This window comes from Magnolia sinica, chromosome 15, assembly GCF_029962835.1.
Source record: "Magnolia sinica isolate HGM2019 chromosome 15, MsV1, whole genome shotgun sequence".
NCBI lineage: Eukaryota > Viridiplantae > Streptophyta > Magnoliopsida > Magnoliales > Magnoliaceae > Magnolia > Magnolia sinica.
The window spans coordinates 27,020,006-27,043,042 of NC_080587.1; the positions used below are offsets into that span (position 1 = coordinate 27,020,006).

A 23,037-nucleotide genomic window follows, 5' to 3' on the forward strand; every position below is an offset into this window, starting at 1 on the left:
TGTAAGACTCCATCTCTACTGATTCCCACCATGTACTAAAATATTTATATTTATATTTTCAGTTTTGAAGACACTCAAGATCTTCTCGTTGTCATCAGAATAGCAGGTATGTTGTGATCACCCCTAGTCTGATTGCTTTTTTCCATATTTTTTATTTTTATTTTGCCAATCACTACATTCTAAATGGATGGTTTCGATCAACGGTATGTATGGCTGATGTGGACCATTTAAAAAAAAAATAAAACAAAGACCTGTACTTTCAGCTGGACAAGCCAATGGTCAGGATAATCTTTGCAGTTTGATTGCTGGACAATACACTGTTGAGAATAGCAGGCAAAGAATGGACGGTTTTGATTATGTAAACATCATGTGAGTTCCACTATGTTCAGCTGGACACATGCTGTGTGAACGCGGATTGCAAAGAAACTGTAAACACCTGTAACGAGATTCCAGTATGGGTGAAGAAGTGACTGGGACTTGCTCATTCACCCATAGCAAATGTTTTCTATGGGTGTTCAGTAAAATTCGAGTTTAGAGACCCACCATCACGAAATAATTATTTGATTAAATGCCATTCTCCCCATCTTACATATGACACGTGGGTGAATGGGGCATTCTTATACCGTATCCAGGCCGTTCATCAGAAGTGGCCTTAATTAGACATTGTCCAAAATCAGGACCGTCCTATAATCTAAGAAGCTAGATTTGAGAAAGATGGATTTATGCTCAAATCAAACGCCTTGTACTTATATCCCTTGTTTGCACCCAAAAAAATAAATAAAATCCCTTGTTTGCACATACAGTCAGATGCATGCCAACTTATTCTCCAGCCATGAAACTGGTAGACCCCACCATTAGATAGCCTGAAGAGAGAAAGGCAGGTCCTACCATTAAGCTGATCACACATATATTTTACACGGTTTTGATTATGTAAACATCATGTGGACTGTTCAGAATGGACGGTTTTGATTATGTCAACATCATGTGAGTTCCGCTTTGTGGGCCCCACCATGATGTATGTGGTTTTATCCGTGCCATCCATCCATTCTCGATCACTAATTTAGGCATGAGCACAAATATTAGGCAAATCCAAATTTCCGGTGGATCACACCACAGGAAACAGTTGTGATTGAACACCTACCACTCAAAACTCCATTCAAGCCGTTCATGTTGTCACACAGACCAGGATGAAGGGAAGACAAAAATAACAGGTTGCTCATAGAGTTCAATCACCACATTTTCCACTGGTGTGTTCAACCTGAGATTTGAATCTACCTAATTTTTGGTCTCAAATGAACAGGCAAAATGGGTGGACAGCATGGTTAAAAACATACATCATTTTGTCATATCATTTCAGGGTGCTAATTTGGTACACGTGTTGACAGTTTAGGGGGCTGCCTTGGTCCATTGGCTGGGTTTGTAGTTTAGACCCGAATCCGATTCTTACTAGGCTCACGTCCAGAGTTGTTGGCTGGGATTGTAACTTAACAAGTTATAGTGCTCCTAGTTGCAATGGTTCACTTTGACAGTCTAATCGATTGATCTGAACCGTACATTAATTCCAAAACATATTTCACTTTGTACCATGAAAAGTTCACTGATCAGATGATCTAATCCATAGTCTATCAGACCTTTATGATTTTCACACGGTAGAAATGTGCGTTGGACCTAATGAACAGTCCAGATTATGGATTGGATTTTCTGAGTACTGGAGCATTTCTCCTTGGAAATTACTTATTTTATTGACATCCGTTGGATTAAAGTCAGTCAAATTGAGCTGAATAATGGGTCCCCATTTTGAAGCATCATGAACAAAAAATAATGCCTATTTTATTATCTGACGACCGGATTGCAGGATTCAATTGGACGGTTAAAAATGAAAAATGAAAACTGTCAAAACCCTAACCCTAGCCTAGAATGATTGTTTTACACACATGAACGTGATAAATAAATTATGAAATTTAATGGTGTAATCCTTTACACGTACATTAAAGGCCGACCGTCAGTCAATTTGGGTGGACCATTATCTTTGAGGCGTAGGTGATAAACAAGTAATGGATGACTTAGATGAAGAAGAAGTAGCTACATGCATATTTATTCTTTCCGCGGGAGCATGTGTCTTTGCAATTGGAGAATACTCTCATACGTACATGTTTAGACAACCATCTAGAGAAGGCAACGAAGAATGGTCCAGATTCATCAACTACATTGTGCGTACTAATGACATGGACTGTCTAACTCAACTTAGGATGACTCGAAGAGGTTTTTTCAGCCTTGCTCAACTGTTATTAGATAAGATACATTTATGTGATAGTAGGAATGTATGCCTTGAGGAGCAACTAGTACTCTTCCTGCACAATATTGGACATAATGTATATAATTGGGTGTTAGGACATCGATTCATACGTTCTAGTGAAACGGTGAGTCGTCACTTCCATCGCGTACTTAATGCAATCCTCTCCCTCTACCCCGATTATGTAAACCAAGCTGGATCACAAACACCTCATGAGATAGCTTCGAATCCTAATTGGGCAACATACTTTTAGGTAACACTTGTACTTTTGAATTTTTAAAACAATAATGCCTACTTAAACTTTAACACCTTAATAATGATAATGTTAATCTCTATTTAGGACTGCGTTGGTGCAATTGATGGAACCCACATTCTTGCCCATGTACCAGCCCTTGACAGTGCGAGCTTCCTGAACAGGAAAGGGTTTCTATCCCAAAATGTACTTGCGGCATGCTCATTTAAGATGCAAATTGTATATGTTTTGGCTGGTTGGGAAGGTTCAGCTTCAAATGCTAGGGTTCTTCATAATGCCCTCACCCGTACAGATGATCCGTTAGTGGTCCCACACGGTAACATTTACGAATGAAAACCAATAACTATCTACGTGTAAATTTTACTTCTAAGCCCACACCTAAGCACGTTCATCCATTAATATCAACAGGAAAATATTATGTTGTTGACGCTGGATATGCACATTCACCGGGTTTTATGGCTCCTTACCGTGGTGTTCGTCATCATCTACAAGAGTATCGAACTGGAAGAGCTCCCGCGAACAAGAAAGAGTTATTTAACTATCGTTACGCACAACTTCGTAATGCTATTGAATGCTGTTTTGGTGTTGTAAAAGAGCATATTCTTATATTGAAGACGACTATTCCGTATTCGTACAAAACGTAAGTTAAAATTGTAGTGGCGTGCTTTGTGCTACATAATTTCATACGCTTGGAGGATGAGTCTACTGAAAGCCTTCCTGCTGCTGGGATATTTGAAGGAGATTTAGAAACTAACCCGATGCCGAATGAGGTTTCTGCAATCGATGAGAGACAATGGTTGGTTCAAGTAACCCAGCTCCAGAAAGATGCATGGATTACCGTGCACGACGAAATTGCTGATCGGATGTGGGCGAACTCCCAAACCACCAGTAGGAATTTATGAAGAACTGTTCAATACGTTATTAATAATATAAAGCATGATAAGAATATGTAGTATAGCTTTAGAATCTCCTTTGTTAGAATATGAAGAACTTTTTATGGTTTTTCTGAAATGTTTAACATTTGTATGCACATTTCCACGGCGTAATGTTCCAATTGCGAACTATCTTGTCATAGTTAGTAGTGACAATATTAACTATATCTTATTTTAATAGGTGAGATGGCTGAGTCGTGGAGATCTCCTCAGAAGACACCTTCACCGTCCCCTGCTAGAGATTCACTTGGACCTACTCGTTGCTCACCGATGAATATGACTCAAAAGTCCTTAGCTGAGCCTTTAAGTAGATCAACGAAAGTGAAATGGACGCCTGAAATGGAAAAAGTGTTATTCTTTACTTTACTTGAGCAAATAACACTTGGTCGTAAGTCTGATAATGGGTTCAAAAAGTCGGCGTATGAAGTGGTAGCAACTGAAATTACAAAACAAACAAATGTGAGTGTCACATGGACGAACGTCTCAAATCGGATGAGGTATCACAAACGTGAATACAATGATGTGAAAGAAATGCCTGCAAGCGGGTTTGGATGGGACTGCGAGAGGATGGTTGTGACGGCCCTAGACGATGTTTGGGAAGGATGGCTAAGGGTAACATCTCAGTAACCATACATTGCATTGTTTGAATTCCACATATTACGATATCATATAGTAGTCATTTGTTTGCTAATCCTTAATCCATTGTTTTTTATAGTCTCATCCACGTGTGGATCGACTACGGGGCAAGAGGATAAATCGCTTGGACGATTTAGCTGTCATCGTCGGGGATAATCAAGCCACTGGAAGATATGTGAAAGGAAGTAGGAATTTGGGTGCCTCATCATCTCGAGTACAACGAGATTTAAACGAGGCTTGGTCAAACACTGATGACATGATGAATAATAATGTCGATCTATCTTCGGATAATTTGGGTGATGCCGGACCGGATTTATGCTACTCAACTGACAGTCACCATTTTACTACTAACCGATCATTTCACAATAGTCCGACCCCACCTTTATCTTCAGAGACTACTCGTAGCGGTAGCTCTTCTAAGAAAAGGACGCGACTCGTTCGTCCACGTGATCTACTTGGTGCATCTATAGATAATGTTGCCAATGCAATGAGTGAATTTGACATTCGCATGGGTACGGTAAGGAAGCCAATCGAATGACTAGAGTGTTAATTAGAAAAGGTAGAAGGACTAACACAAACTGACCTATTCAATGTCGGTGAATTACCCTCCAAGGATGAGCGGCTAGCTGCCATGTTCCTTAACTTAAGAGGAAGGGATCACTATGATTGGCTGAAAAAAGTTGCCCACAATGTATGGGGCCCATCTGATGGAGATATTTCACCTTAAGTTCACACACCACTGGTCTTAGGAATGAGACGGTGCATTCTCTCTATGTTGGTCAAGACTATTTGCATTTTCAAGTTTAGTATCTGTGTGTTTGAGTAATGGACTTATTTAGAATTTGCTTAAATGGTACGTTGGATACTTGGATATGGTATTAGCATAGGTGGACATGTAATATTTTAAATTATCGTTGTGGTGAATATGATATTTAGACCTTTTGGACTCGTATGATTTACTATATCATTTTACTGTTTTTTTTTAACAATCTACTTTTGAATGCCCATTGGTATGATATATGCCTATATCCTTGTATTAGCAATATTGTATTTTTTAATTGTCAATGTAGATGCCGAAGGCAAAGTATTATGTTGTATATGTTGGTCGTCGGCCTGGCATATATTCTTCGTGGGAGGAAGCACGCTTGCAGGTGGAAGAATTTCGCGGCAATAATCATCGCTCATTCACATGTTTGGAGGATGCGACGGAGGAATGAGAGAATTTTTTGAGGTCCCGTACAACAATTAGATCAGGCCAGAGACGAATGATGGAGACGTCTGCCCTTGCCAACATAGATTCCTACGTAAATATCCAGACTCCGAACTCGGACATCTCAACCCAACCTCAACGTTAGACGTCAACAACGGTTACACAATGTACATCAACGGAAGACTTAAATATGACATTCGAGATGTCAACAATGGTTTTTGAGGGTACATCCACCGATGACTTAAATTCGCCCGTTGGGACGACCTTTGTTTTCTTTTTCGTTTCGATCATAGTTCTTATTTTTGCATTGTATGTTGTGATCAAATTGTAGGAACTTCATTGATGCTATCTGCATGGTCTTAAATGTTATGTATTGCAACTTTTAATTTGGACGACAGTACTCTCTATTAGGTCTTTTTAATTTCCATACATAGAATTGCAATTAGTGTTTTCTCACCATTGTGAATAGAATTCAGCTCGTTGACAAGCCTGATTTCCTTTGTCTAGCCCCATTTTTGCTATGGAGCGCCTGATTTTTAGATCATTGATCAGATGATTCAACTACCTTGATCTGCACCGTATGTTGTAAGGTGGCCCATAAAGAGTGATCTGGATGGGGTGAATGGTCCAACTCGATGTTTGGATAGCAAGGATTGTGCAATCAGTGCAACTTTCGGGAGCATGGAGCTTCTGTTATTTGACAAGGCAGGACATCTAAGTTCTAATTGATTCTGACCGTCTATTTTGTGATCCATTGATGAGATAGTGAAGATCATGACCATCACAGTAGTGTGATTTTGGAATGGAGGCTAGTACGGAATGGAGTGGATGGACAGCCCACGTTGATGATCTGACCCTCCAAGTGTCTCAATATACGCACCCGAGATGTAATGCATTGGATCGACGTTTGTATTTATTTATTCTCAAAGGACTGATTTGTATAACCTGGCCCACCATGGCTCCCGTAACCATGCACAAGCCATTACACTCTTGGAACTACTATGCACTAACCCCAACCTAAACCGTCCAATTGGGTGGGGGGCCATGCTGTTGAGTCAAATGGGGGCATAATTTAAAAAATGACAGAGAACAAGTCTCCAATACTATCCAATCGGACCCATCAAACGAACGGTTAAAAATGAAAAGTTCAACAGTCCAAATTCAAAATCCAAATTCTCAAAATTCCATCGGAGCCATCATCCCTGCTGTAGACAAGGTTCGGACATTTTGGATTGAGGAAACAGCTACGACGGAAGGTGATTCATCATGGTGTGCATGCGTACAGATATTCATAATCTCTCAGAGTATCTTTATTCCCTCTCTCTCCCACTTTGGCTTTGTTACCGCGACAGATTGTGTCACGCCCCAAACTCGGAAACCAGGCTCACAAAATTTTCGATCGCCGAATCGGGCGCTGACAGTCTCCGTAATATCCCATTCTCGGCTCCCGGCACCCATACACCAGGTTCCAATCTTGGGGTGCTACAAGGAGGATTGCAAATCATCAGTTTAACTGTAATGAGCATAACCAAAAGCATAACCCACAAACAGTAACCACAAGAACACCACAAAAAAATTCACTATGATAAAAAACTTTTAAGTACAATGCGTGTAAAAGGAAAATACATGGTGATGATAATAACAAGAACTCCAAAAGCTCGATTGCGCGCTCCAACTCTGACGAGGTTACGGCTGCGTCCTGGGATCACCTGCATGCATCAATCGTGCATAAGCTTATAGAAAGCTTAGAGGGTGGTGTAAGTGTATGCACAATATAAGTGTGCTCAAAATGCAAGGTCAGAGTAATGCGGAATCATGGTGATGAGTACATGAATGCAATCAGCCGTACCAAGGCCATGCGATGCAGAATGCAAGTCAAGCATGTCGGCACCGACAGCCTCCGTAGTATCCCATTCTCGGCTCCCGGCACCCATACACCAGGGTCCAATCCTGGGATGTTACAAGGAGGATTGCAAATTATCAGTTTAACTGTAATGAGCATAACCAAAAGCATAACCCACAAACAGTAACCACAAGAACACCACTACAAAATTCACTATGATCAAAAACTTTTGAGTACAATGCGTGTAAAAGGAAAATACAAGGTGATGATAATAACAGGAACTCCAAAAGCTCGATTGCGCGCTCCAACTCTGACGAGGCTACGGCTGTGTCCTGGGATCACCTGCACGCATCAATCGTGCATAAGCTTATAGAAAGCTTAGAGGGTGGTGTAAGTGTGTGTGTAATATAAGTGTGCTCAGAATGCAAGGTCAGAGTAATGCGGAATCATGGTGATGAGTACATGAATGCAATCAGCCGTACTAAGGCCATGCGATGCAGAATGCAAGTCAAGCATGTCAATCCTCATCCACATATCAATGCAGCTCCTCACTAGAGTATCAAATCAGTGCGGTTCTCAGTATGGATAATCACTAGGGTTAAGTACACTCTACACCAGCTTGCCGCCCCTATCCGGACGCACAAGTGGGAGGGTGGAAGAGACCTCACTATCCGCCTGCCAATATCGGGCCCGGCTCGTCGATAGCGGACCGATTCCTCAAGCTGGTCAAACTCAACCTAGAAATTGCTCCCTCACTCAGGCGGGTAAGGTCACACCCCTTTCCAACCGACCACGACACAGTGGGAGACGCGGCCTACTGGTATACGGCCCTCGCGCGCTCGTGTATCCACTCGGTCTCGACGTTGGAGTCATCCTCTGGTACCATCGGGTTTAGGAATTTTCACCCAGGGACATCTATGGCGCCCGTATGTTAGAACCAAATATTTTCGGTATCTAATCCTGTCATCCACGATGTGTCTGTGGAGGCTATGACCCTGATGTCGCTAGGGCATACAGTAACTACAATCACACAAATGCAAGTGCATGAGTCACACTATCAGTCATGCAACAGTCCTGCATGTACCATGCATTATATGGGGCAACTCCGCCTATCAGGGAGCCCATAAATAGTCCACCCGAAGGCATATGAGTCACTCCTCACATCAGGCATACATATGATACGAATGATTATGAATCATGGATTTATACTAAACATGTATAAAGAGATGGGCTTTGTGTATAACGGAGATGGGCCTAGATGGCCTACTTACCACAAGTATGGGCCTATCAGTGGGCCTTAGGGAGAGTTATAATGCGGACATTTAACCAACATTATCCATTCAATGTGGACGTCAAACCAGCATTGCTCCCAAGGCGTGGCCCGTTATGGATGTCAATACATATGCTATGGTGGAGTCACACTACAAGGGACATTATGTACGTCCTATTGGGCCTCTAATACATCAAATGGCCTCATACATGGGTCTCACATATACATATCAAGGTGGGCCTTAATGACGAGCCACAAATGCATCAACATGGGCCTTACATACATCATGATGGGCCTCATAATATGGGCCCTATACAAATCAAAGTGGGCCTCAACAAGGGCCACCAATACATCAAGGTGGGCCTCAACAGACCACCCACAAACACACCAAGATGGGCCTTATCACACGGCCTTAAAATATTTTCCAAAATGATTGGACGGTTAGATGAAACATATGCATCATGTTAGGGCCCACACTAATGGAGGGTGTGGATCATAATATATACTTAAGTGGGTCCCAAGTGGGGCCTACCATAATGTTTATTTTCCACCCAACCTAGGGCCCAACATAAGGTTTATTTTCCACCCAACTGATCATAAGGCCACAGGGACCTTGGGTAGGGCCCACTGTAATATTTATTGCAATCCATCCTATTCATAAGGTCACGTGGACCTTGGGTAGGGCCCACTGTGATGTTTGTTTGCCATCCAAACTGTTCACGGGTCACATGGACCATGGGCCCACGGTAATGTTTATTGCCATCTAACTGTTGATAAAGTTACGTAGACTAGGGGGGCTCACTGGAATGTGGTCCCCAAATCCAGTCCACCCATTATGTGTGTCCCACTGGACTGACGGTTCAGACCAAGTTTCAGTCGCATCCAAAATTCAGGTAGGCCCCACCGAGTAATTTTATATGTTTAGGCATGTCCTCACATGATTTTAGATGGTATGGCCCACTTGAGTTCCATATACGGATGATTTTTGGGTGGATCGTAGCCAGGAGGATGGCCCACCAAACGCACGGTGTTGATGTTTGAAACGCATCATGTGGGGCCCACAGCTGGAGCCGTGAGGCCCAACCGGTCCGTCCGTCAGGCAGCCAGCGCAGGTGCTGCCTGCCCTTCTATCAGCGGCAGCAGTTGCTGCTACTGTTTTTTTTGTTTGAAATTATTATTTTTCTGCGGTTTTTCATAGGCGGGGCCTGCATCAGCAAGATCCACACCAACCATTGGCTCCTGTGGCTCGATACAAACCTATCGAGACCAATATTGAATGGTTTTTTGATGTACAGCAACATCAGAGTGTATTTCAATGGTAAGAAACTTGTTTGCTATGCTATGGCCGGATTGAGATTATTTTTCAGCTCAACACCTAAAATGATCTGGGAAATAGGATGGTCGGCTTGGATTATATAAAAACATCAAGGTGGGGCCCGTATGAGTGGCCCACCTCTCCCTTCTCTTTTGGCTAGCTCGGTAGTACACTCCCATGTCAGTTTACACTTCACTGTTCGCCAACGTCCAGCGTCCAGGGGACGCTGGACATACATAAACACATCATTGTGGTGGGTCCCATGTGGACGTGGCCCACCAACATATATACATATAATATATATCTTATATTATATATATACAATACATATTATATTATATTATATATATTATATAAAATATAAAATATAGAAAGAAGGATGTATTGGGCCCATCCAAACAGTGGATGGTGTGGATCATCACCTAAAATAGGGTGGGCCACACCGTCTGATGTAGATGGACGGGATAGATATAACACATATTGGTGGGATCCACAGCATCACAAAGAAAGAGAGAGAGAGAGAAAAAGAGAACAATAGAGAGAGATCGGTAGAGTGGAGGGACCCTGCCACTATGGGCCCCTCTTAGTTTAATCACATACATCAAAATGGGTCCCACCAACAAATGGGCCCCCAAATCAGGAAATCAATGGTGAAAACTCAAAGATCACCCACCTTATCTTCCTTCTTCTTGGTCCCTTAGACTCCAATGCTCCTTAGCTTGCCTTTTGATGGAGGTTGATGGGAGATTGATGGTGTGGATGAAAGATGAGAGGGTGTAGATGGAAGATGAGAAGGTAGACCACACTTGTGGTTTGGGAGAGAGGGGTTGGACGTGTGAAATTTTTTGTTGTTTGGGAGATTTGAGAAATGAGAGAGAGAGAGAGAAGTAATGGGTGATAAGAGGTTATGGAGTGATGGGTGATGTAAGGAGAGGTGATGGGAGGTATGGTTTGGTTTGAAAATTGGTAAAAGAGGGATGGGTAGGGAGAGAGAGTTGACTTATGAAAAAGAGAGAGATGGGTTGCATGTACTTGACTTGTACTTGAGGTATGGAGTGTACTTGATTGATTGATTGATTGATGGGACATGTGGTAGAGATTTCCTCGTAATTCGCAACGCGCGGTGTTTTTTTGGAATGAACGCAGGTCCATATCTCTTGGTCTGGGTATCGGTTCGGTGCGCAAGTTACGGCGTTGGAACCGCGGCGACGGCGCGGTCGCTATGATACAAGTTTCGGTTCGAGCCGACTTCGGTATGCGGGACCTGGTTTAGGATCGCGCGCAATCGTCGGATACGGTGCGAAGGTTGTCGGAATTCGACCGGAAGGATTGCGGAAGCTAATGGAACGGTACGGACTAGGACACGGGTCTTACAGATTGACCGGCCGAATTTTTGCAATCCTCTCTTTCCCAAACAGGATATGGCCCCAATCACGCGGTATAGAAGTTAGTTCCATATCTTCCAAATAATGCATTAAAAAGCATGGGATACACCCAATTCAAAGACAATCAAAGACAATACCTTACACATGCATTTAATACTACTTTTGCAATTCCATACAGCTTAATCCCACCTAATGCAGGTGACCAAACAGGCCCTTAAGTTTTAAAGATCTCTTATTTCACTTTTGTCGGCCATTTGTTGCTTTTTATATGCTAAATAACGCCACCACGCTTCCTGTACATCGATTGACTAGCATTCTCCAGTCGACACCAAGTCCACGTGACATTACGAACAGATTAGATAACACATAAACATTACGTACGGCCTAAGAAGGTTTCGACGGTGGACCATCCAGTTATTTGTGACCAAGCGGCTGCATGACAAATAAAAATTATTTTGTGCCCATGAAGGTTTCAACGATGGAAGTCATTGTTGCATTTTTTTTTCCGTGGTGTGACCCACTTGAGCATTGGATCTGCCTAATTTTTGGGCTCGTCTTAAAACGATCTGTATCCCAATGAATGGACAGCGTGGATGACAAACACACATCATGTGGGTTCCATGTATCTTTGACACCAGCCACACCGCCTCATTTTTTGAGGCAAGAATTTTTTTGGCAAGCGCACGCGCGTGCACGTACAATCACGCACGGGAGCCGGATTTCCTGTGAAAGGAAGTTCCTGCCTGGGGACTTATGTGGGTCCACTGATTTTTTTAGAAATCCAACCCGTCCATCCGTTTTGTGAGATCATTTTAGAATGAAACGCCAAATATCCGGATCCAATACTCAAGTGGACCGAAAACGTGAGGATTGAACTTTCTCAGTTGAAATATTCACTTGAAATATTCACGGGGCAAGAAATTTTGGCTAATATTTGTGTTTTCAGTTCATCCCGGCCGGTACGAATTACGTTATGACGTTATGAACGGTATGGATGGGCATGTAAACATCACTGCGATCAACGGTAGGAATTTCCCTTAGTGCGGCTCACTTCAGTTTTAATCCTTCTCGCTTTTGGTCTCTGTCCTAAAATTGGTCTCATGTCCTGGAATGATCTCACAAAACGGATGGACGGGTGGTTTTCTCACAAACATCACGTTGGCCCCACCTAGGTTTCCAGCGCAGGAATTTCCTGCGCAGGGATTTCGCAGGAAATCCGCGTCCCGCGCATGGCACATTGGTGCTTGATCCAATCCGCACATCGGGTTCGTCCGACCTTTACGCTGTTCAAAAATAAATATGGTCCACTCAGCATGTAGGGTCAATATAGGAAGCAGGTGGACGGGTTTGCGTTAGAAAACTTCAGCCAAAGTCTTCCAGAAAGCCGTGCATTAAATTAAAAAAAAAATAAAAAATAATTGCCCCACCTGGCCAGTGGTCTACCTGATCGACCCGATTCTTGAGCCGGGACATCCATATAAGTTCCTTTTTGATGGATGGATTGGATTGGATCCATTGGCAAAACTTTTAAAAATACAAATGATCAGCAAACTTCAAAATATACCATCTCTTAACAATAACCACATTCTCTATCTTCTCGCAACAAAAGATAGAAATTTTCTAGGCATTGGATGGCAGAAGGAAATGCTGTAAATACCTAAGACCATCATCCACACTCACATACCTCCAACTCAATACACTCATCAAACCCAAACTCACCTTCTCCACCACTCTCTTCCCATCACCCCCACAAAACCCTAACCCTAGTTCTGCCACCAGACCACTTGTCACCGTCGTTGAACAACACCCCGGCGATGGAAGTTCCTCCGAAAACCACCTCTCATTCCTCCCAACCAACTTCCCATTCCCTTTACCTTCCATCATAAAGAAAGCCGCTTTCCACCCTTTCGACACCACCGTCCACGCCACCTTCACCCCATCTTCCTTATCTATCGTCGCCACACGATCATCATCATCAGAGATGCATACGTCGAACCGGAAAACCCCACTTCGTCCATCGTCGAGATCCTCACCAGCCTCAGCTATAGACAGCAAGCGGGCGTCGTTGCAGAAGACATCAACGGTGAAGATGAGATCATGGAGAGAGATACGGGGTTCTGGAGGGTAGCGGCGTCGATGCATAGATGCCAAGTAACCGAGAGCGAAGAGACGGCGATAGGGGATGGTGGGGTCCACGAGATGGAGGGAGGAGAGAGAAGGGTAGTGGGAAAGGCAGATGGGCTTCCAGAGATGGTCATGGGACATGGAGATAAACCATGGCTTGCATACACATGAGGCTATAGCTAAGGTCTTTGGGTTAAGGTGCTGAGAGATGAGGAGAAGAACTTCCCATGGAAGAGGAGGGTTGGAAGGGTGTTTGGCGGGAGAGAGAGTTGAAAACGATGATGGTGAAGAAGAAGAAGACATTGTTGTATTTTGAACCAACAGCGCACTTGGGTTATATGATGGGCCTGAGCCTCTTTTCAGGAGCCACGTGTCTTGAAACTGTATGGTGCATGGATATGTGATAGGACACGTATAATAGTCTTTTTTGATAGACAGATTACGTGCAGCAATGGCAGGCGTTTTGATTGAGAAGTTAGGAGGAGGCCGACGCATGTCGAGATCGTACATTTTGTATGTCTCTGCACGGAATCGACTACGACGGCGTTTTACAGGCACGTACGGTCGGTCTTTGAGTCCGCCCTTTTGTACGTGTAACTTCCACTTTATTCATCAAGTGAAAAACAGTATTTGGATCATCTAATTAAAAACTGAGATTTTTAATGCCCGAAGGATTAGATATAACAGGGATGAGGTGCATTGTGGGCAGGAAATTATACAAATGCGTTTCACCTGTGTACTTAAAAAATAGTGAAAGTACAGGTTTGTGGGTCATCACATGGCATGTGTATAACATACAGAATTTTGAATAGGGTCGGCCCGAACAGTTCAAAACCTGGCACGAGACCTACCCCTGGCCTGGCCCATTGACAGACCTGCATCTAAGCCATCCAAATGATGAGACACATGAAAAATCAGGCTGATAAAATTATAGATAGGGAACAAATTCATTTAAATGTTTTAAATGATGTATATTATTTTTTATGGATTAGTCTAATTTATGATTCAATCCTACGTATTCTTTGTTCGCCGGGTAGTTATGTTGGTGTGCATCTGTGGGATGGGTAGATGTTATACATGGGTGCAGATTAGGTGTTATCCAGGTGACAGCTTAGTGGGTGTTACCCTTGTAGGGCCTACCTTGATGATATATTGGTATGTTGTATATCCACCCCCTTCATTTGATTTTATAGCCTATTTTAGGACGCGCAGTCCCATACGTCAAGGACATCCAAATCTCAGATGGACTACACCACAAAAAATCGTGATGATTGAACGCTTACTATTAAAACCTTTCCAAAGCTTACTATAAGCAGATCAACAACATTTACTTGTCATCCAACTCGTTGATTAGTAATTGCTTATTTGTCATGTAACTCATTGATAAGGTTAAATAGAGCCGAATGAAGGGAAAATGGGAAAATATAAATATTTGCTTGATTCAAAACTTTTGTAGTTTAGAAAAAGTTTTTTATAATCATTCACCAAATTTTATAATGGTATGGTCCACCCAAGATTTGGATCTCCTCAAGTTCTGGGATAGCATACTTAAATGCACTGAGTGGATATGAAACACAATAATAAAGGTGGGCTGCGTATATATGAAAGGTGGGCCCCGAAGAATAAGGATAGCGCCGGCTAAGCTATTACCGGGGTAACAACTAATCCACTCCGGTTAGACACTTACCAAGTACAACAGTTCTGAATTCTCAACTTTATAAAGGAAAAAAAAAAAAACCGAAGGTATAATTTCCCATATGAAAAAGGGAACTCCGGGAATACCGGTGGTGGAGGCACTATTAGGTAAAATCCCAATTGTGAAAGCATTTTCAAGTAAAAATTCCTTAAAAATTTATACAGGTCATATCACCCACGACAATATAAAAAGCACTTCTAAAACTAATAAAGGGTAATTTGGCAGGATGGATCGATTTAAGTGTATTATAGTGTATTCAAAATCTAAAAGCTATTTAGCCACGTGATTTGGTTTGGATTCTATGTTTTTTTGGAATCAAAGGCTACGCAATAATTTATTGTACATATGGCATGTTGATGATACCCTAAAACAATTAAATTATCAGTTACATCACTAAAATTATATCAACAAAATGATCCAAACATTGGCCATGTATATGGACGGTGAAAAAATGTTGGTGAGTCATTTGTTTGTGATCTTATGCTTATGGTGTAGGTGGGGCTCAAAATTTTGTCATTTTTGTCCGAGGAATATATTTCAATTAGCTTATTGAAATCATTATATCAAATATCACACATATGTACTAACTTAGGATATTAAAGTTGATTTAGTAATCAAATTCAAATTCTTATAAATATACTGTAGAATTTCAAAATATTTCTATTTTTGGATTACAGTGCAATCTGAATTAGGGCTGAAAGTCAGGTGGGTTGGTGCTCAACTCTAGTGCAATCCAAGGTTCCTATACCCCAACCCTAACTCAACCCAACCCAACCTCGGGTTGGGAATTTTCAACCGAGGCCCAACCCAAGCAGGCTTAGATGGGTTGGTCGGGTGGATAAATGCTAATATTTTCGTTATTATATTAGTTTATTAATTTCAATACACAACTTATTTTTTTTGTACGTATGATTTTATTAATTATATATGTATTTATTTATTATAAAGAACTTCATCTTTTTAAACAAACAAGTTAAAATATAGGACAACTACTTTAAAAGTGATCTTGCATAGCACGAAATCTATTTGGGAGAGAAATCCAGCATATCTTGTTAGCTTGAGTCATAGGAAATGACATGGACCAATGAGACCTGAAGACACTAGAATTTCTTGTGCTTTCAACACAGACGATCCACACTCAATTATAATTTATAAGTAACTTATATATTGATCGGGTTCGGGTTGGGTCTGGCAACTCAAGACCTCAACCCAAACCCGGCACAAGTTTTATCCGGTTATTGTTTGTTTAGCCCAAGCCCAAGAACAAACCCAATACATCCTGCCCGAGCCCAACCCAATCTCAGGTCGGTCAGGTTGAACCCGCCTGACTTTCAACCCTAATTTGATTACAAGTTAGCAAACACATGCAATTGAAGATTCCGAATCACCTTGATTTGTGATTCGGATTAGGTGATTCAGATTCCAATGCATTCCAAATACAAGCTCTCAAATAACCCCACATAAGTTTATATGTTATGACCCACGTTTTTTGTTTTTTATTTATTTCCTCTTCATTCATATTTCTCTCACCTGGAGTTTTACTGATTATTCAACATCAAAGAATTTAAAAATTGTTCCTAATGTTACCAGTCAGATATGGGTGTTCCATGAAATTCCAAAATATCAACCAGTGGCCACCTCATTCAAGGGCTAAGAATTGGCATGGAGGGAGTTGATCCGTCGCATATGGAATCGCCAAGATGAACCCAAGATCACCAAGTGGTCCAAAATGCATTGTTTCATATCATTCCATCCTTCAGACTGTGTAGCCCTGGTCTTCTGCCAAGCCTTTACATAGAAGTTTCAACTAGCTCAAGGCAAATCTTGGTTCAGCCAAGGAGATCGATTGGCTCTTGTAAGCTTGATATGGTACAAGATTAGCAATTCAAAGATTAAAAGAAGCCTATGTGTTATGACAATGGAAGAGGTCATTTTCAATGAAATAAACGCAGTACAATTTCTAGCAATTCGATGATTAAAAGAAGCCTGTGTTATGAGAATGGAAGAGGTCATTTTCAATGAAATAAATGCAGTACAATTAACTTCTACAATGTAGTCTCTTGTAGAATAACATGGTATCAGTAAAGGCGATCCACCTGATTTCTCTTTTACTCATCATTTGTTTTTAGATCCTTCAATCACTTACTACTACAACCTATCACGGAATCAGATCCCACCATCTCACACTTAGGGGTGTACATCGAGTCGAACCGAGTCGACCTGGCCTCAGCTCGACTCAGCTTAGCCACTAGCTGATCTCGGCTCGGCTCAGTCCTCGAGCCTGACCAGCTAGCTTAGCTCGGTTCGGTCAGCAGCTCGGGCCAGCTCAGGCCGAGTTCGAGCCAAGATCGAGTCGAGTTCGCCATTAAGTCATTTTCACAAACACCTAGACTGCACCTTCCAAATCTCATTGTATTTGAGATAGCAACAATGGTTTTACAGGTATTTTATCAAATACCTTCTAAGCAACATAAAAATCAAGAAAAAAGGGTGCTGCTTTCATATACATACCTTCCTTGCCACCAACCACACTTCTTTGAGTCATTTCATCAAACACTTGGTGATCAACATCAATATCGAAGTAACCGAGTCACCGAACTGGTTCGATCCAAGTTCAATTCAAGTTGGGTTCGATCAGAGTTCGATTCGAGTTGGGTTCGATCCGAGTCGAGTCGAGCTAGGACCAGCTTGAACTCGGCTCAAACTCATTTTCGACCTTAAAAAATCAGCTCGACTCGGCTCGAACTTAGCTTCGAACCGAATCAAATCGATCTTTTTTGAATCAAGTCGAGTGAGCTAACCGAGCTAGCTCGGTTCGTGTACACCCCTACTCACACTGCCTTCTAATCCAAACCCATCGTAGCCACTTATGCCGCTACACACAACCACTTTCAAATATGTTGTACTCTCTAGATCCACGACACTTGAAGCCACATCTCTGACCTTACCATCAACGTTGTCCCCCTTGTTGAAAATATTATTTGAAAATAAATGATATTTTAGAAATATCTAGAATGTTTTTAGAAAGTGTCTAGAAAGTATCTAGAATGTGTTTAAGAAAAATCTAGAGAGTGTCTCTTGAGTTTCCTAGGTAATTAATGAACTTTATAGAAATTTGTAGAGCATTTACTCTTATGGGTAGATTATTCCTCAAGAGTCTATAAAAAGGGACTTGATGTATACGGAACAACAACAAAAATAAGAAGAAAAATCCTCATTTCCAACATTTCAAAGCATTGTAATATCTACTTTCATAATACAAAATATACAAAAGCATTCTACTTGCAATACTCCAAGTCTAAAAAAAATCTCTTCTTCCTCTCCTCTTCTCTAACAAATTTGGCATCAAAGTAAGGTTCAAGAGACATATGACAACAATTTCCAGTAACACCATCTTCAACTATTTACAAAATATAGTGCCGATATTCGAAGGAGAAAGCTATGACTATTGGAGCATTCAAATGAAGACACTCTTCATCTCACAAGATTTATGGGAGTTGATAGAAGACGGATATGAAGTACCAGAAAATGCGGCAGTGTTAGCAACATAGACAGATGCAAGACAACAAGCATTTAAGGAGAATAAAAAGAAAGATGCCAAAGCCCTACTTTACATCCAACAAGGAGTGAGCAAAAGCATCTTTCCCAGACGCCATCCTGTAGCAACTTCAAAAGAAGCATGAGAAATTTTGAATAAAGAATTTCAAGAATTAGAAAAGGTGATCACTATCAAACTTCAATTCCTTTGGAGAGATTCAATAATTTATAGATGAAGGAAGGTGAGTTAATTCAAACTTACTTCTCTTGTGTTTCTGGCATCATTAATCAAATAAGAAGTTATGGAGATACAATTCAAGATAAAAAAAAATTGTGGAAAAGATTTTAAGAACTCTTCCGATAAAATTTGACCATGTAGTTGATGTCATAGAAGAATTTAAAGATTTATCTAAGTTAAGTTTACATGAGTTGATGGGTTCTCTTCAAGCACATGAACAAAGGATGAGCAAGTTCGTGGAGCAAAGCATAGAACAAGCTTTTCAGTCTAAAATAAATATATCGGAAAAGAAGAATATGGAAGTAGACAAGAGAAGTCAAGAGGCATATTCAAATCTAAGATGACAATCTGAAAGAGGTCGCGGGAAGACAAACTTTAATCGTGGCCATGGAAGAGGCAGAGGATGGTCTGATTTCAACAATCAAAGAAATCTAAGAGGTAACAAGCAAAATGATTCTCAATGCTCTATTTGAAAAAAGTCTAATCATATTGACAAGGATTGTTGGTATAACAAATGCAACATATGCAAAAAATCGGGGCACATAGATAAGGATTGTTGGTATAAGACAAAGAATGAAGCAAAATTTTCTGAAAAGACAGAAAAATCAAAAATTTTATTTTATTCTTGTTTGAATACTGAAGAAGAATCAAATAATATTTGGTATTTGGATAGCAGTTGCAGTAACCATATGATAGGAAATCAGAGTTGTTTTGTTGATTTGAATAAACCGATACATTCTCAAGTAAAGCTTAGAGATGGAAAGCTTCAAAATATTGAAGGAAAGGGAGTCATAGTTGTGCAAACAAAGGGACGTAATTCTAAACTTATCCATAATGCTCTTTATGTTCCTGGCTTGGCTCAAAATTTGTTAAGTGTTGGACAATTAATTCAGAAAGGACATTCAGTCAATTTTGATAAAGATGAATGCATGATCTTGGATAAGAAGAATAAGCAAATCGTGACAAAAGTAAAAATGACACCAAACAAGGTTTTCCCTTTCAACATGCTACTAAAAAGAAATTTTGCATTAAAATCTGAAAATGTTGATGAAACTTGGATATGACATTTGAGATAGGGGCATTTAAATTTCAGAGGCCTAAAATTGCTAACGCAAAAGAATATGGTGATCGGTCTACCTTTTATTAACAAAGAAGGTAAAGTTTGTGAAGGTTGCATCTATGGTAAATTTCACAGGCTTCCATTTACGAGTATGTCATGGAGAGCAAAAGCTCCACTTGAACTTATACATGCTGATATTTGTGGTCCTACACAGACACCATCTCTTAATAAGAAGAGATATTTTCTACTCTTCATTGATGATTATAGCAGGATGATGTGGATATATTTTCTTAAACAAAAGTCGGAGGCTTTTACAATTTTTCTTCAATTCGAAGCATTTGCAGAAAAACAAAGTGACCAATAATTCTTAAAGGTTCTAAGGACAGATCGTGGTGGAGAGTTCACATCAAAAGAATTTTGGAATTTCTACAAGTCAAATGGCATTAAACAAGAACTGACAACCAAATACACTCCTCAGTAAAATGGCGTGGCAGAAAGATACAACTGGACAATTGTAGAAATAGCTCGGAGCATGCTAAAAAGCAAAGGGCTTCTAAATGATTACTGGGCAGTTGTGCAGATGGCGGTTTATATCCTTAATAGATCTCTAACAAAAGAAGGAACATGATTCCATATGAAGCATGTCATCAAAAAAAGCCATCGGTAAAATATTATTTCAAAGTTTTTGGATGCATTGCATATGCTTACATTCCATCACAAAAAGTGAAAGAAAAGTTCGATGAAAAGGAAGAAAAATGCATATTTATAGGCTACAATGAAGACCATAAAGCCTACTGTCTTTATAATCCCACTTCTAGTAAATTGGTGATTTCCAGAGATGTGGTATTTGATGAAATGATAGGATGAAAATGGGATGAGAAACAAAAACATGCTCCAAAGAAATTTGAAGAGCATGAAATTATACCAAGGGTGACTACAACTCTATGTTCTTCTCCACAAAGCCTCACTACACCAAATTCAAGCTCAAGTAATTCTTCAAGCCCATCAAGTAGCTCTTCATCATATTTTGATTCACCTTCAAGGAAGGTACGTTCTCTAAGAGAAATTTATGATAAATGTGATGTTGCCTACTTTGCATGTGAACCGCAAATATTTGTAGAAGCAGTAAAATAAGAAGCTTGAATTAAAGCAATGAATGAAAAATTGCAGTTATTGAGAAGAATCGCACATGGGAGCTAGTTGATCTACCTAAAGGAAAAGATGTTATAGGCTTTAAATGAATTTACAAGACCAAGTATAATGAAGATGGCTCGATCCAGAAGCACAAAGCTCAATTGGTGGCTAAAGGTTATTCTCAACAATAAGGTATAAAATTTAACGAAACATTTGCTCCTGGCAACCAAAATGATATGTGGTGAAAGGAAAAAAGAAAAAGTATATCGACTCAAGAAAGCACTATATGGGTTAAAACAAGCATCAAGAGCATGGAACAACATGATTGATAAGTACTTTCATTAAAACTACTTCAAAAGAAGTCCAAGTGAGCCATCCTTATATGTGAAGAAAGAAGGTATGCATGATTTTCTTATTGTCTGCCTTTATGTTGATGACTTGATATAAACTAGCAACAGTCCAAAGATAATAAAAGAATTCAAAAGGGCAATGATGAAGGAATATGAGATGACTGATCTCGGCCTTATGAGATACTTCATTGGCATCCAAGTAAGGCAAAACCATGGCGAAATATTTATTTCATAAGAAAAGTACGCCAATGATCTCTTAATGAGATTCAACATGTCAAAATGTAAATCCATCGCAACTCCAATGGCTATAAATCAGAAGTTGTTAAAGAATGATGGAGCATAGAAGGTCGATGCCTCAATTTATAGAAGCTTAGTGTAATGCCCTAAAAATCGGGGGTCAAGCAGAAGCTCAACTCCCAAGTTCCAATGCACCACTTATGTAACATAGATAATGATGATTAAATGTTGTCTGTATTAGTGCATTAAACATGAGTGGGATTATCCTAAATCAGCATATCATACTCCAGAGACAGGTAAATTATGCAAGCAGAAAACTGTGATAAATATATAGAGCATATAAGTGATTGTAAGTCCCCAGAGTATGAACGTCACCAGGTTAAATAATTACATGTATAACTTCAAAATTTACAAAATGATAAAGTATAATGTTCAACTAGTCTGTATTCCTGTAACTGCGGCGACGCAACTCCAGGTCTATATGGACCGGCTAGAGAGTTACATGTAGGAGAACTCCTCCTCGTCGTCATATAAGGTCGGCTCCAACTCGTAAGCCGCAATATCATTTGAAACTAAAATAGGGTCTGGTTGGTATTTTAAAACACAGTCTCAGAGTGGGAGTGAGTGATCAACTCAGTGGAGCTATAAGGCAAAGTTTAACATGTTATCAATTCAGTTAAGCAGTAATGATAAAGCAATACAATAATCATGTCCTAAGTATTCTTATTAATGTAAGAATGGTATGTATTAATGATGTATGCCCACGCCTGCACTCCCTCTACGACATCATCTCACGGTCGCGCATGCTAAACTCCCACTGTACTTAACACCCACACCAAAGGCACATGCAATGCGGTGCATGGTCGTGTTAGATAAGTTCTTAATTAAACCTATTCATACAACAGATTCGGGAAGCTAAGGTACCTCCCTTTATATCATTTACCCAAACAATGATCCATCTAGGGTTGTCAATCTTAGTTAATCACATATGTAGGTAAGTTCACGAGTTTACACTATAGGTTGTTACGGGAGGCTCGTCACCTCAGCGTAAGCTTAATTTACACTCGAGGTCATTATGAGGAGCTCGTCACCCGATCATAGGCCTATTTTATACTCGAGGTCACTACGGAAAAGGCTCGTCACCTTAGCGTAGGCTGATAGCTTGAATACAGTAGTGTCCCATACCACCGTATTCGGCTCACAAGTTTGGTTTGCTCACTGGATATACGGGGAGGCTCGTCACCCTAGCGTAGGCCGACAACTCAACCACAGTGTCCCATACCACCATGCCCGGCTCATGAGTCTTAGCAGATCGTAGTACCATGGTTAAACAGGTTTTTTAATGGTAAGTGGTACCTTAGATTCAAACAGTAGCGTCCATACATGACGAACATACATTAGGCCAATCGGGTTACTTGACAAGCTCGACTAGTATGAGCGTACGTTGAATTAATCGACATGGGGCACGTAAGCACTCCGCATGGCTTAACCACTGTCGACAAACGGCGTACGACACAAATTTAT

At 40.7% G+C, this 23,037-nt stretch overlaps 1 protein-coding gene across 1 annotated transcript; it reads right to left on the reverse strand.

Annotated features, from left to right (window-relative positions):
- Positions 1–12,677: 12,677 nt before the first annotated feature.
- Positions 12,678–13,579, reverse strand: LOC131227066 (probable F-box protein At5g04010). Its single transcript, XM_058222772.1, has one exon. The coding sequence runs from the start codon at positions 13,562–13,564 to the stop codon at positions 12,758–12,760; it is 807 nt and encodes a 268-aa protein (XP_058078755.1). The 5' UTR covers positions 13,565–13,579; the 3' UTR covers positions 12,678–12,757.
- Positions 13,580–23,037: the final 9,458 nt, after the last annotated feature.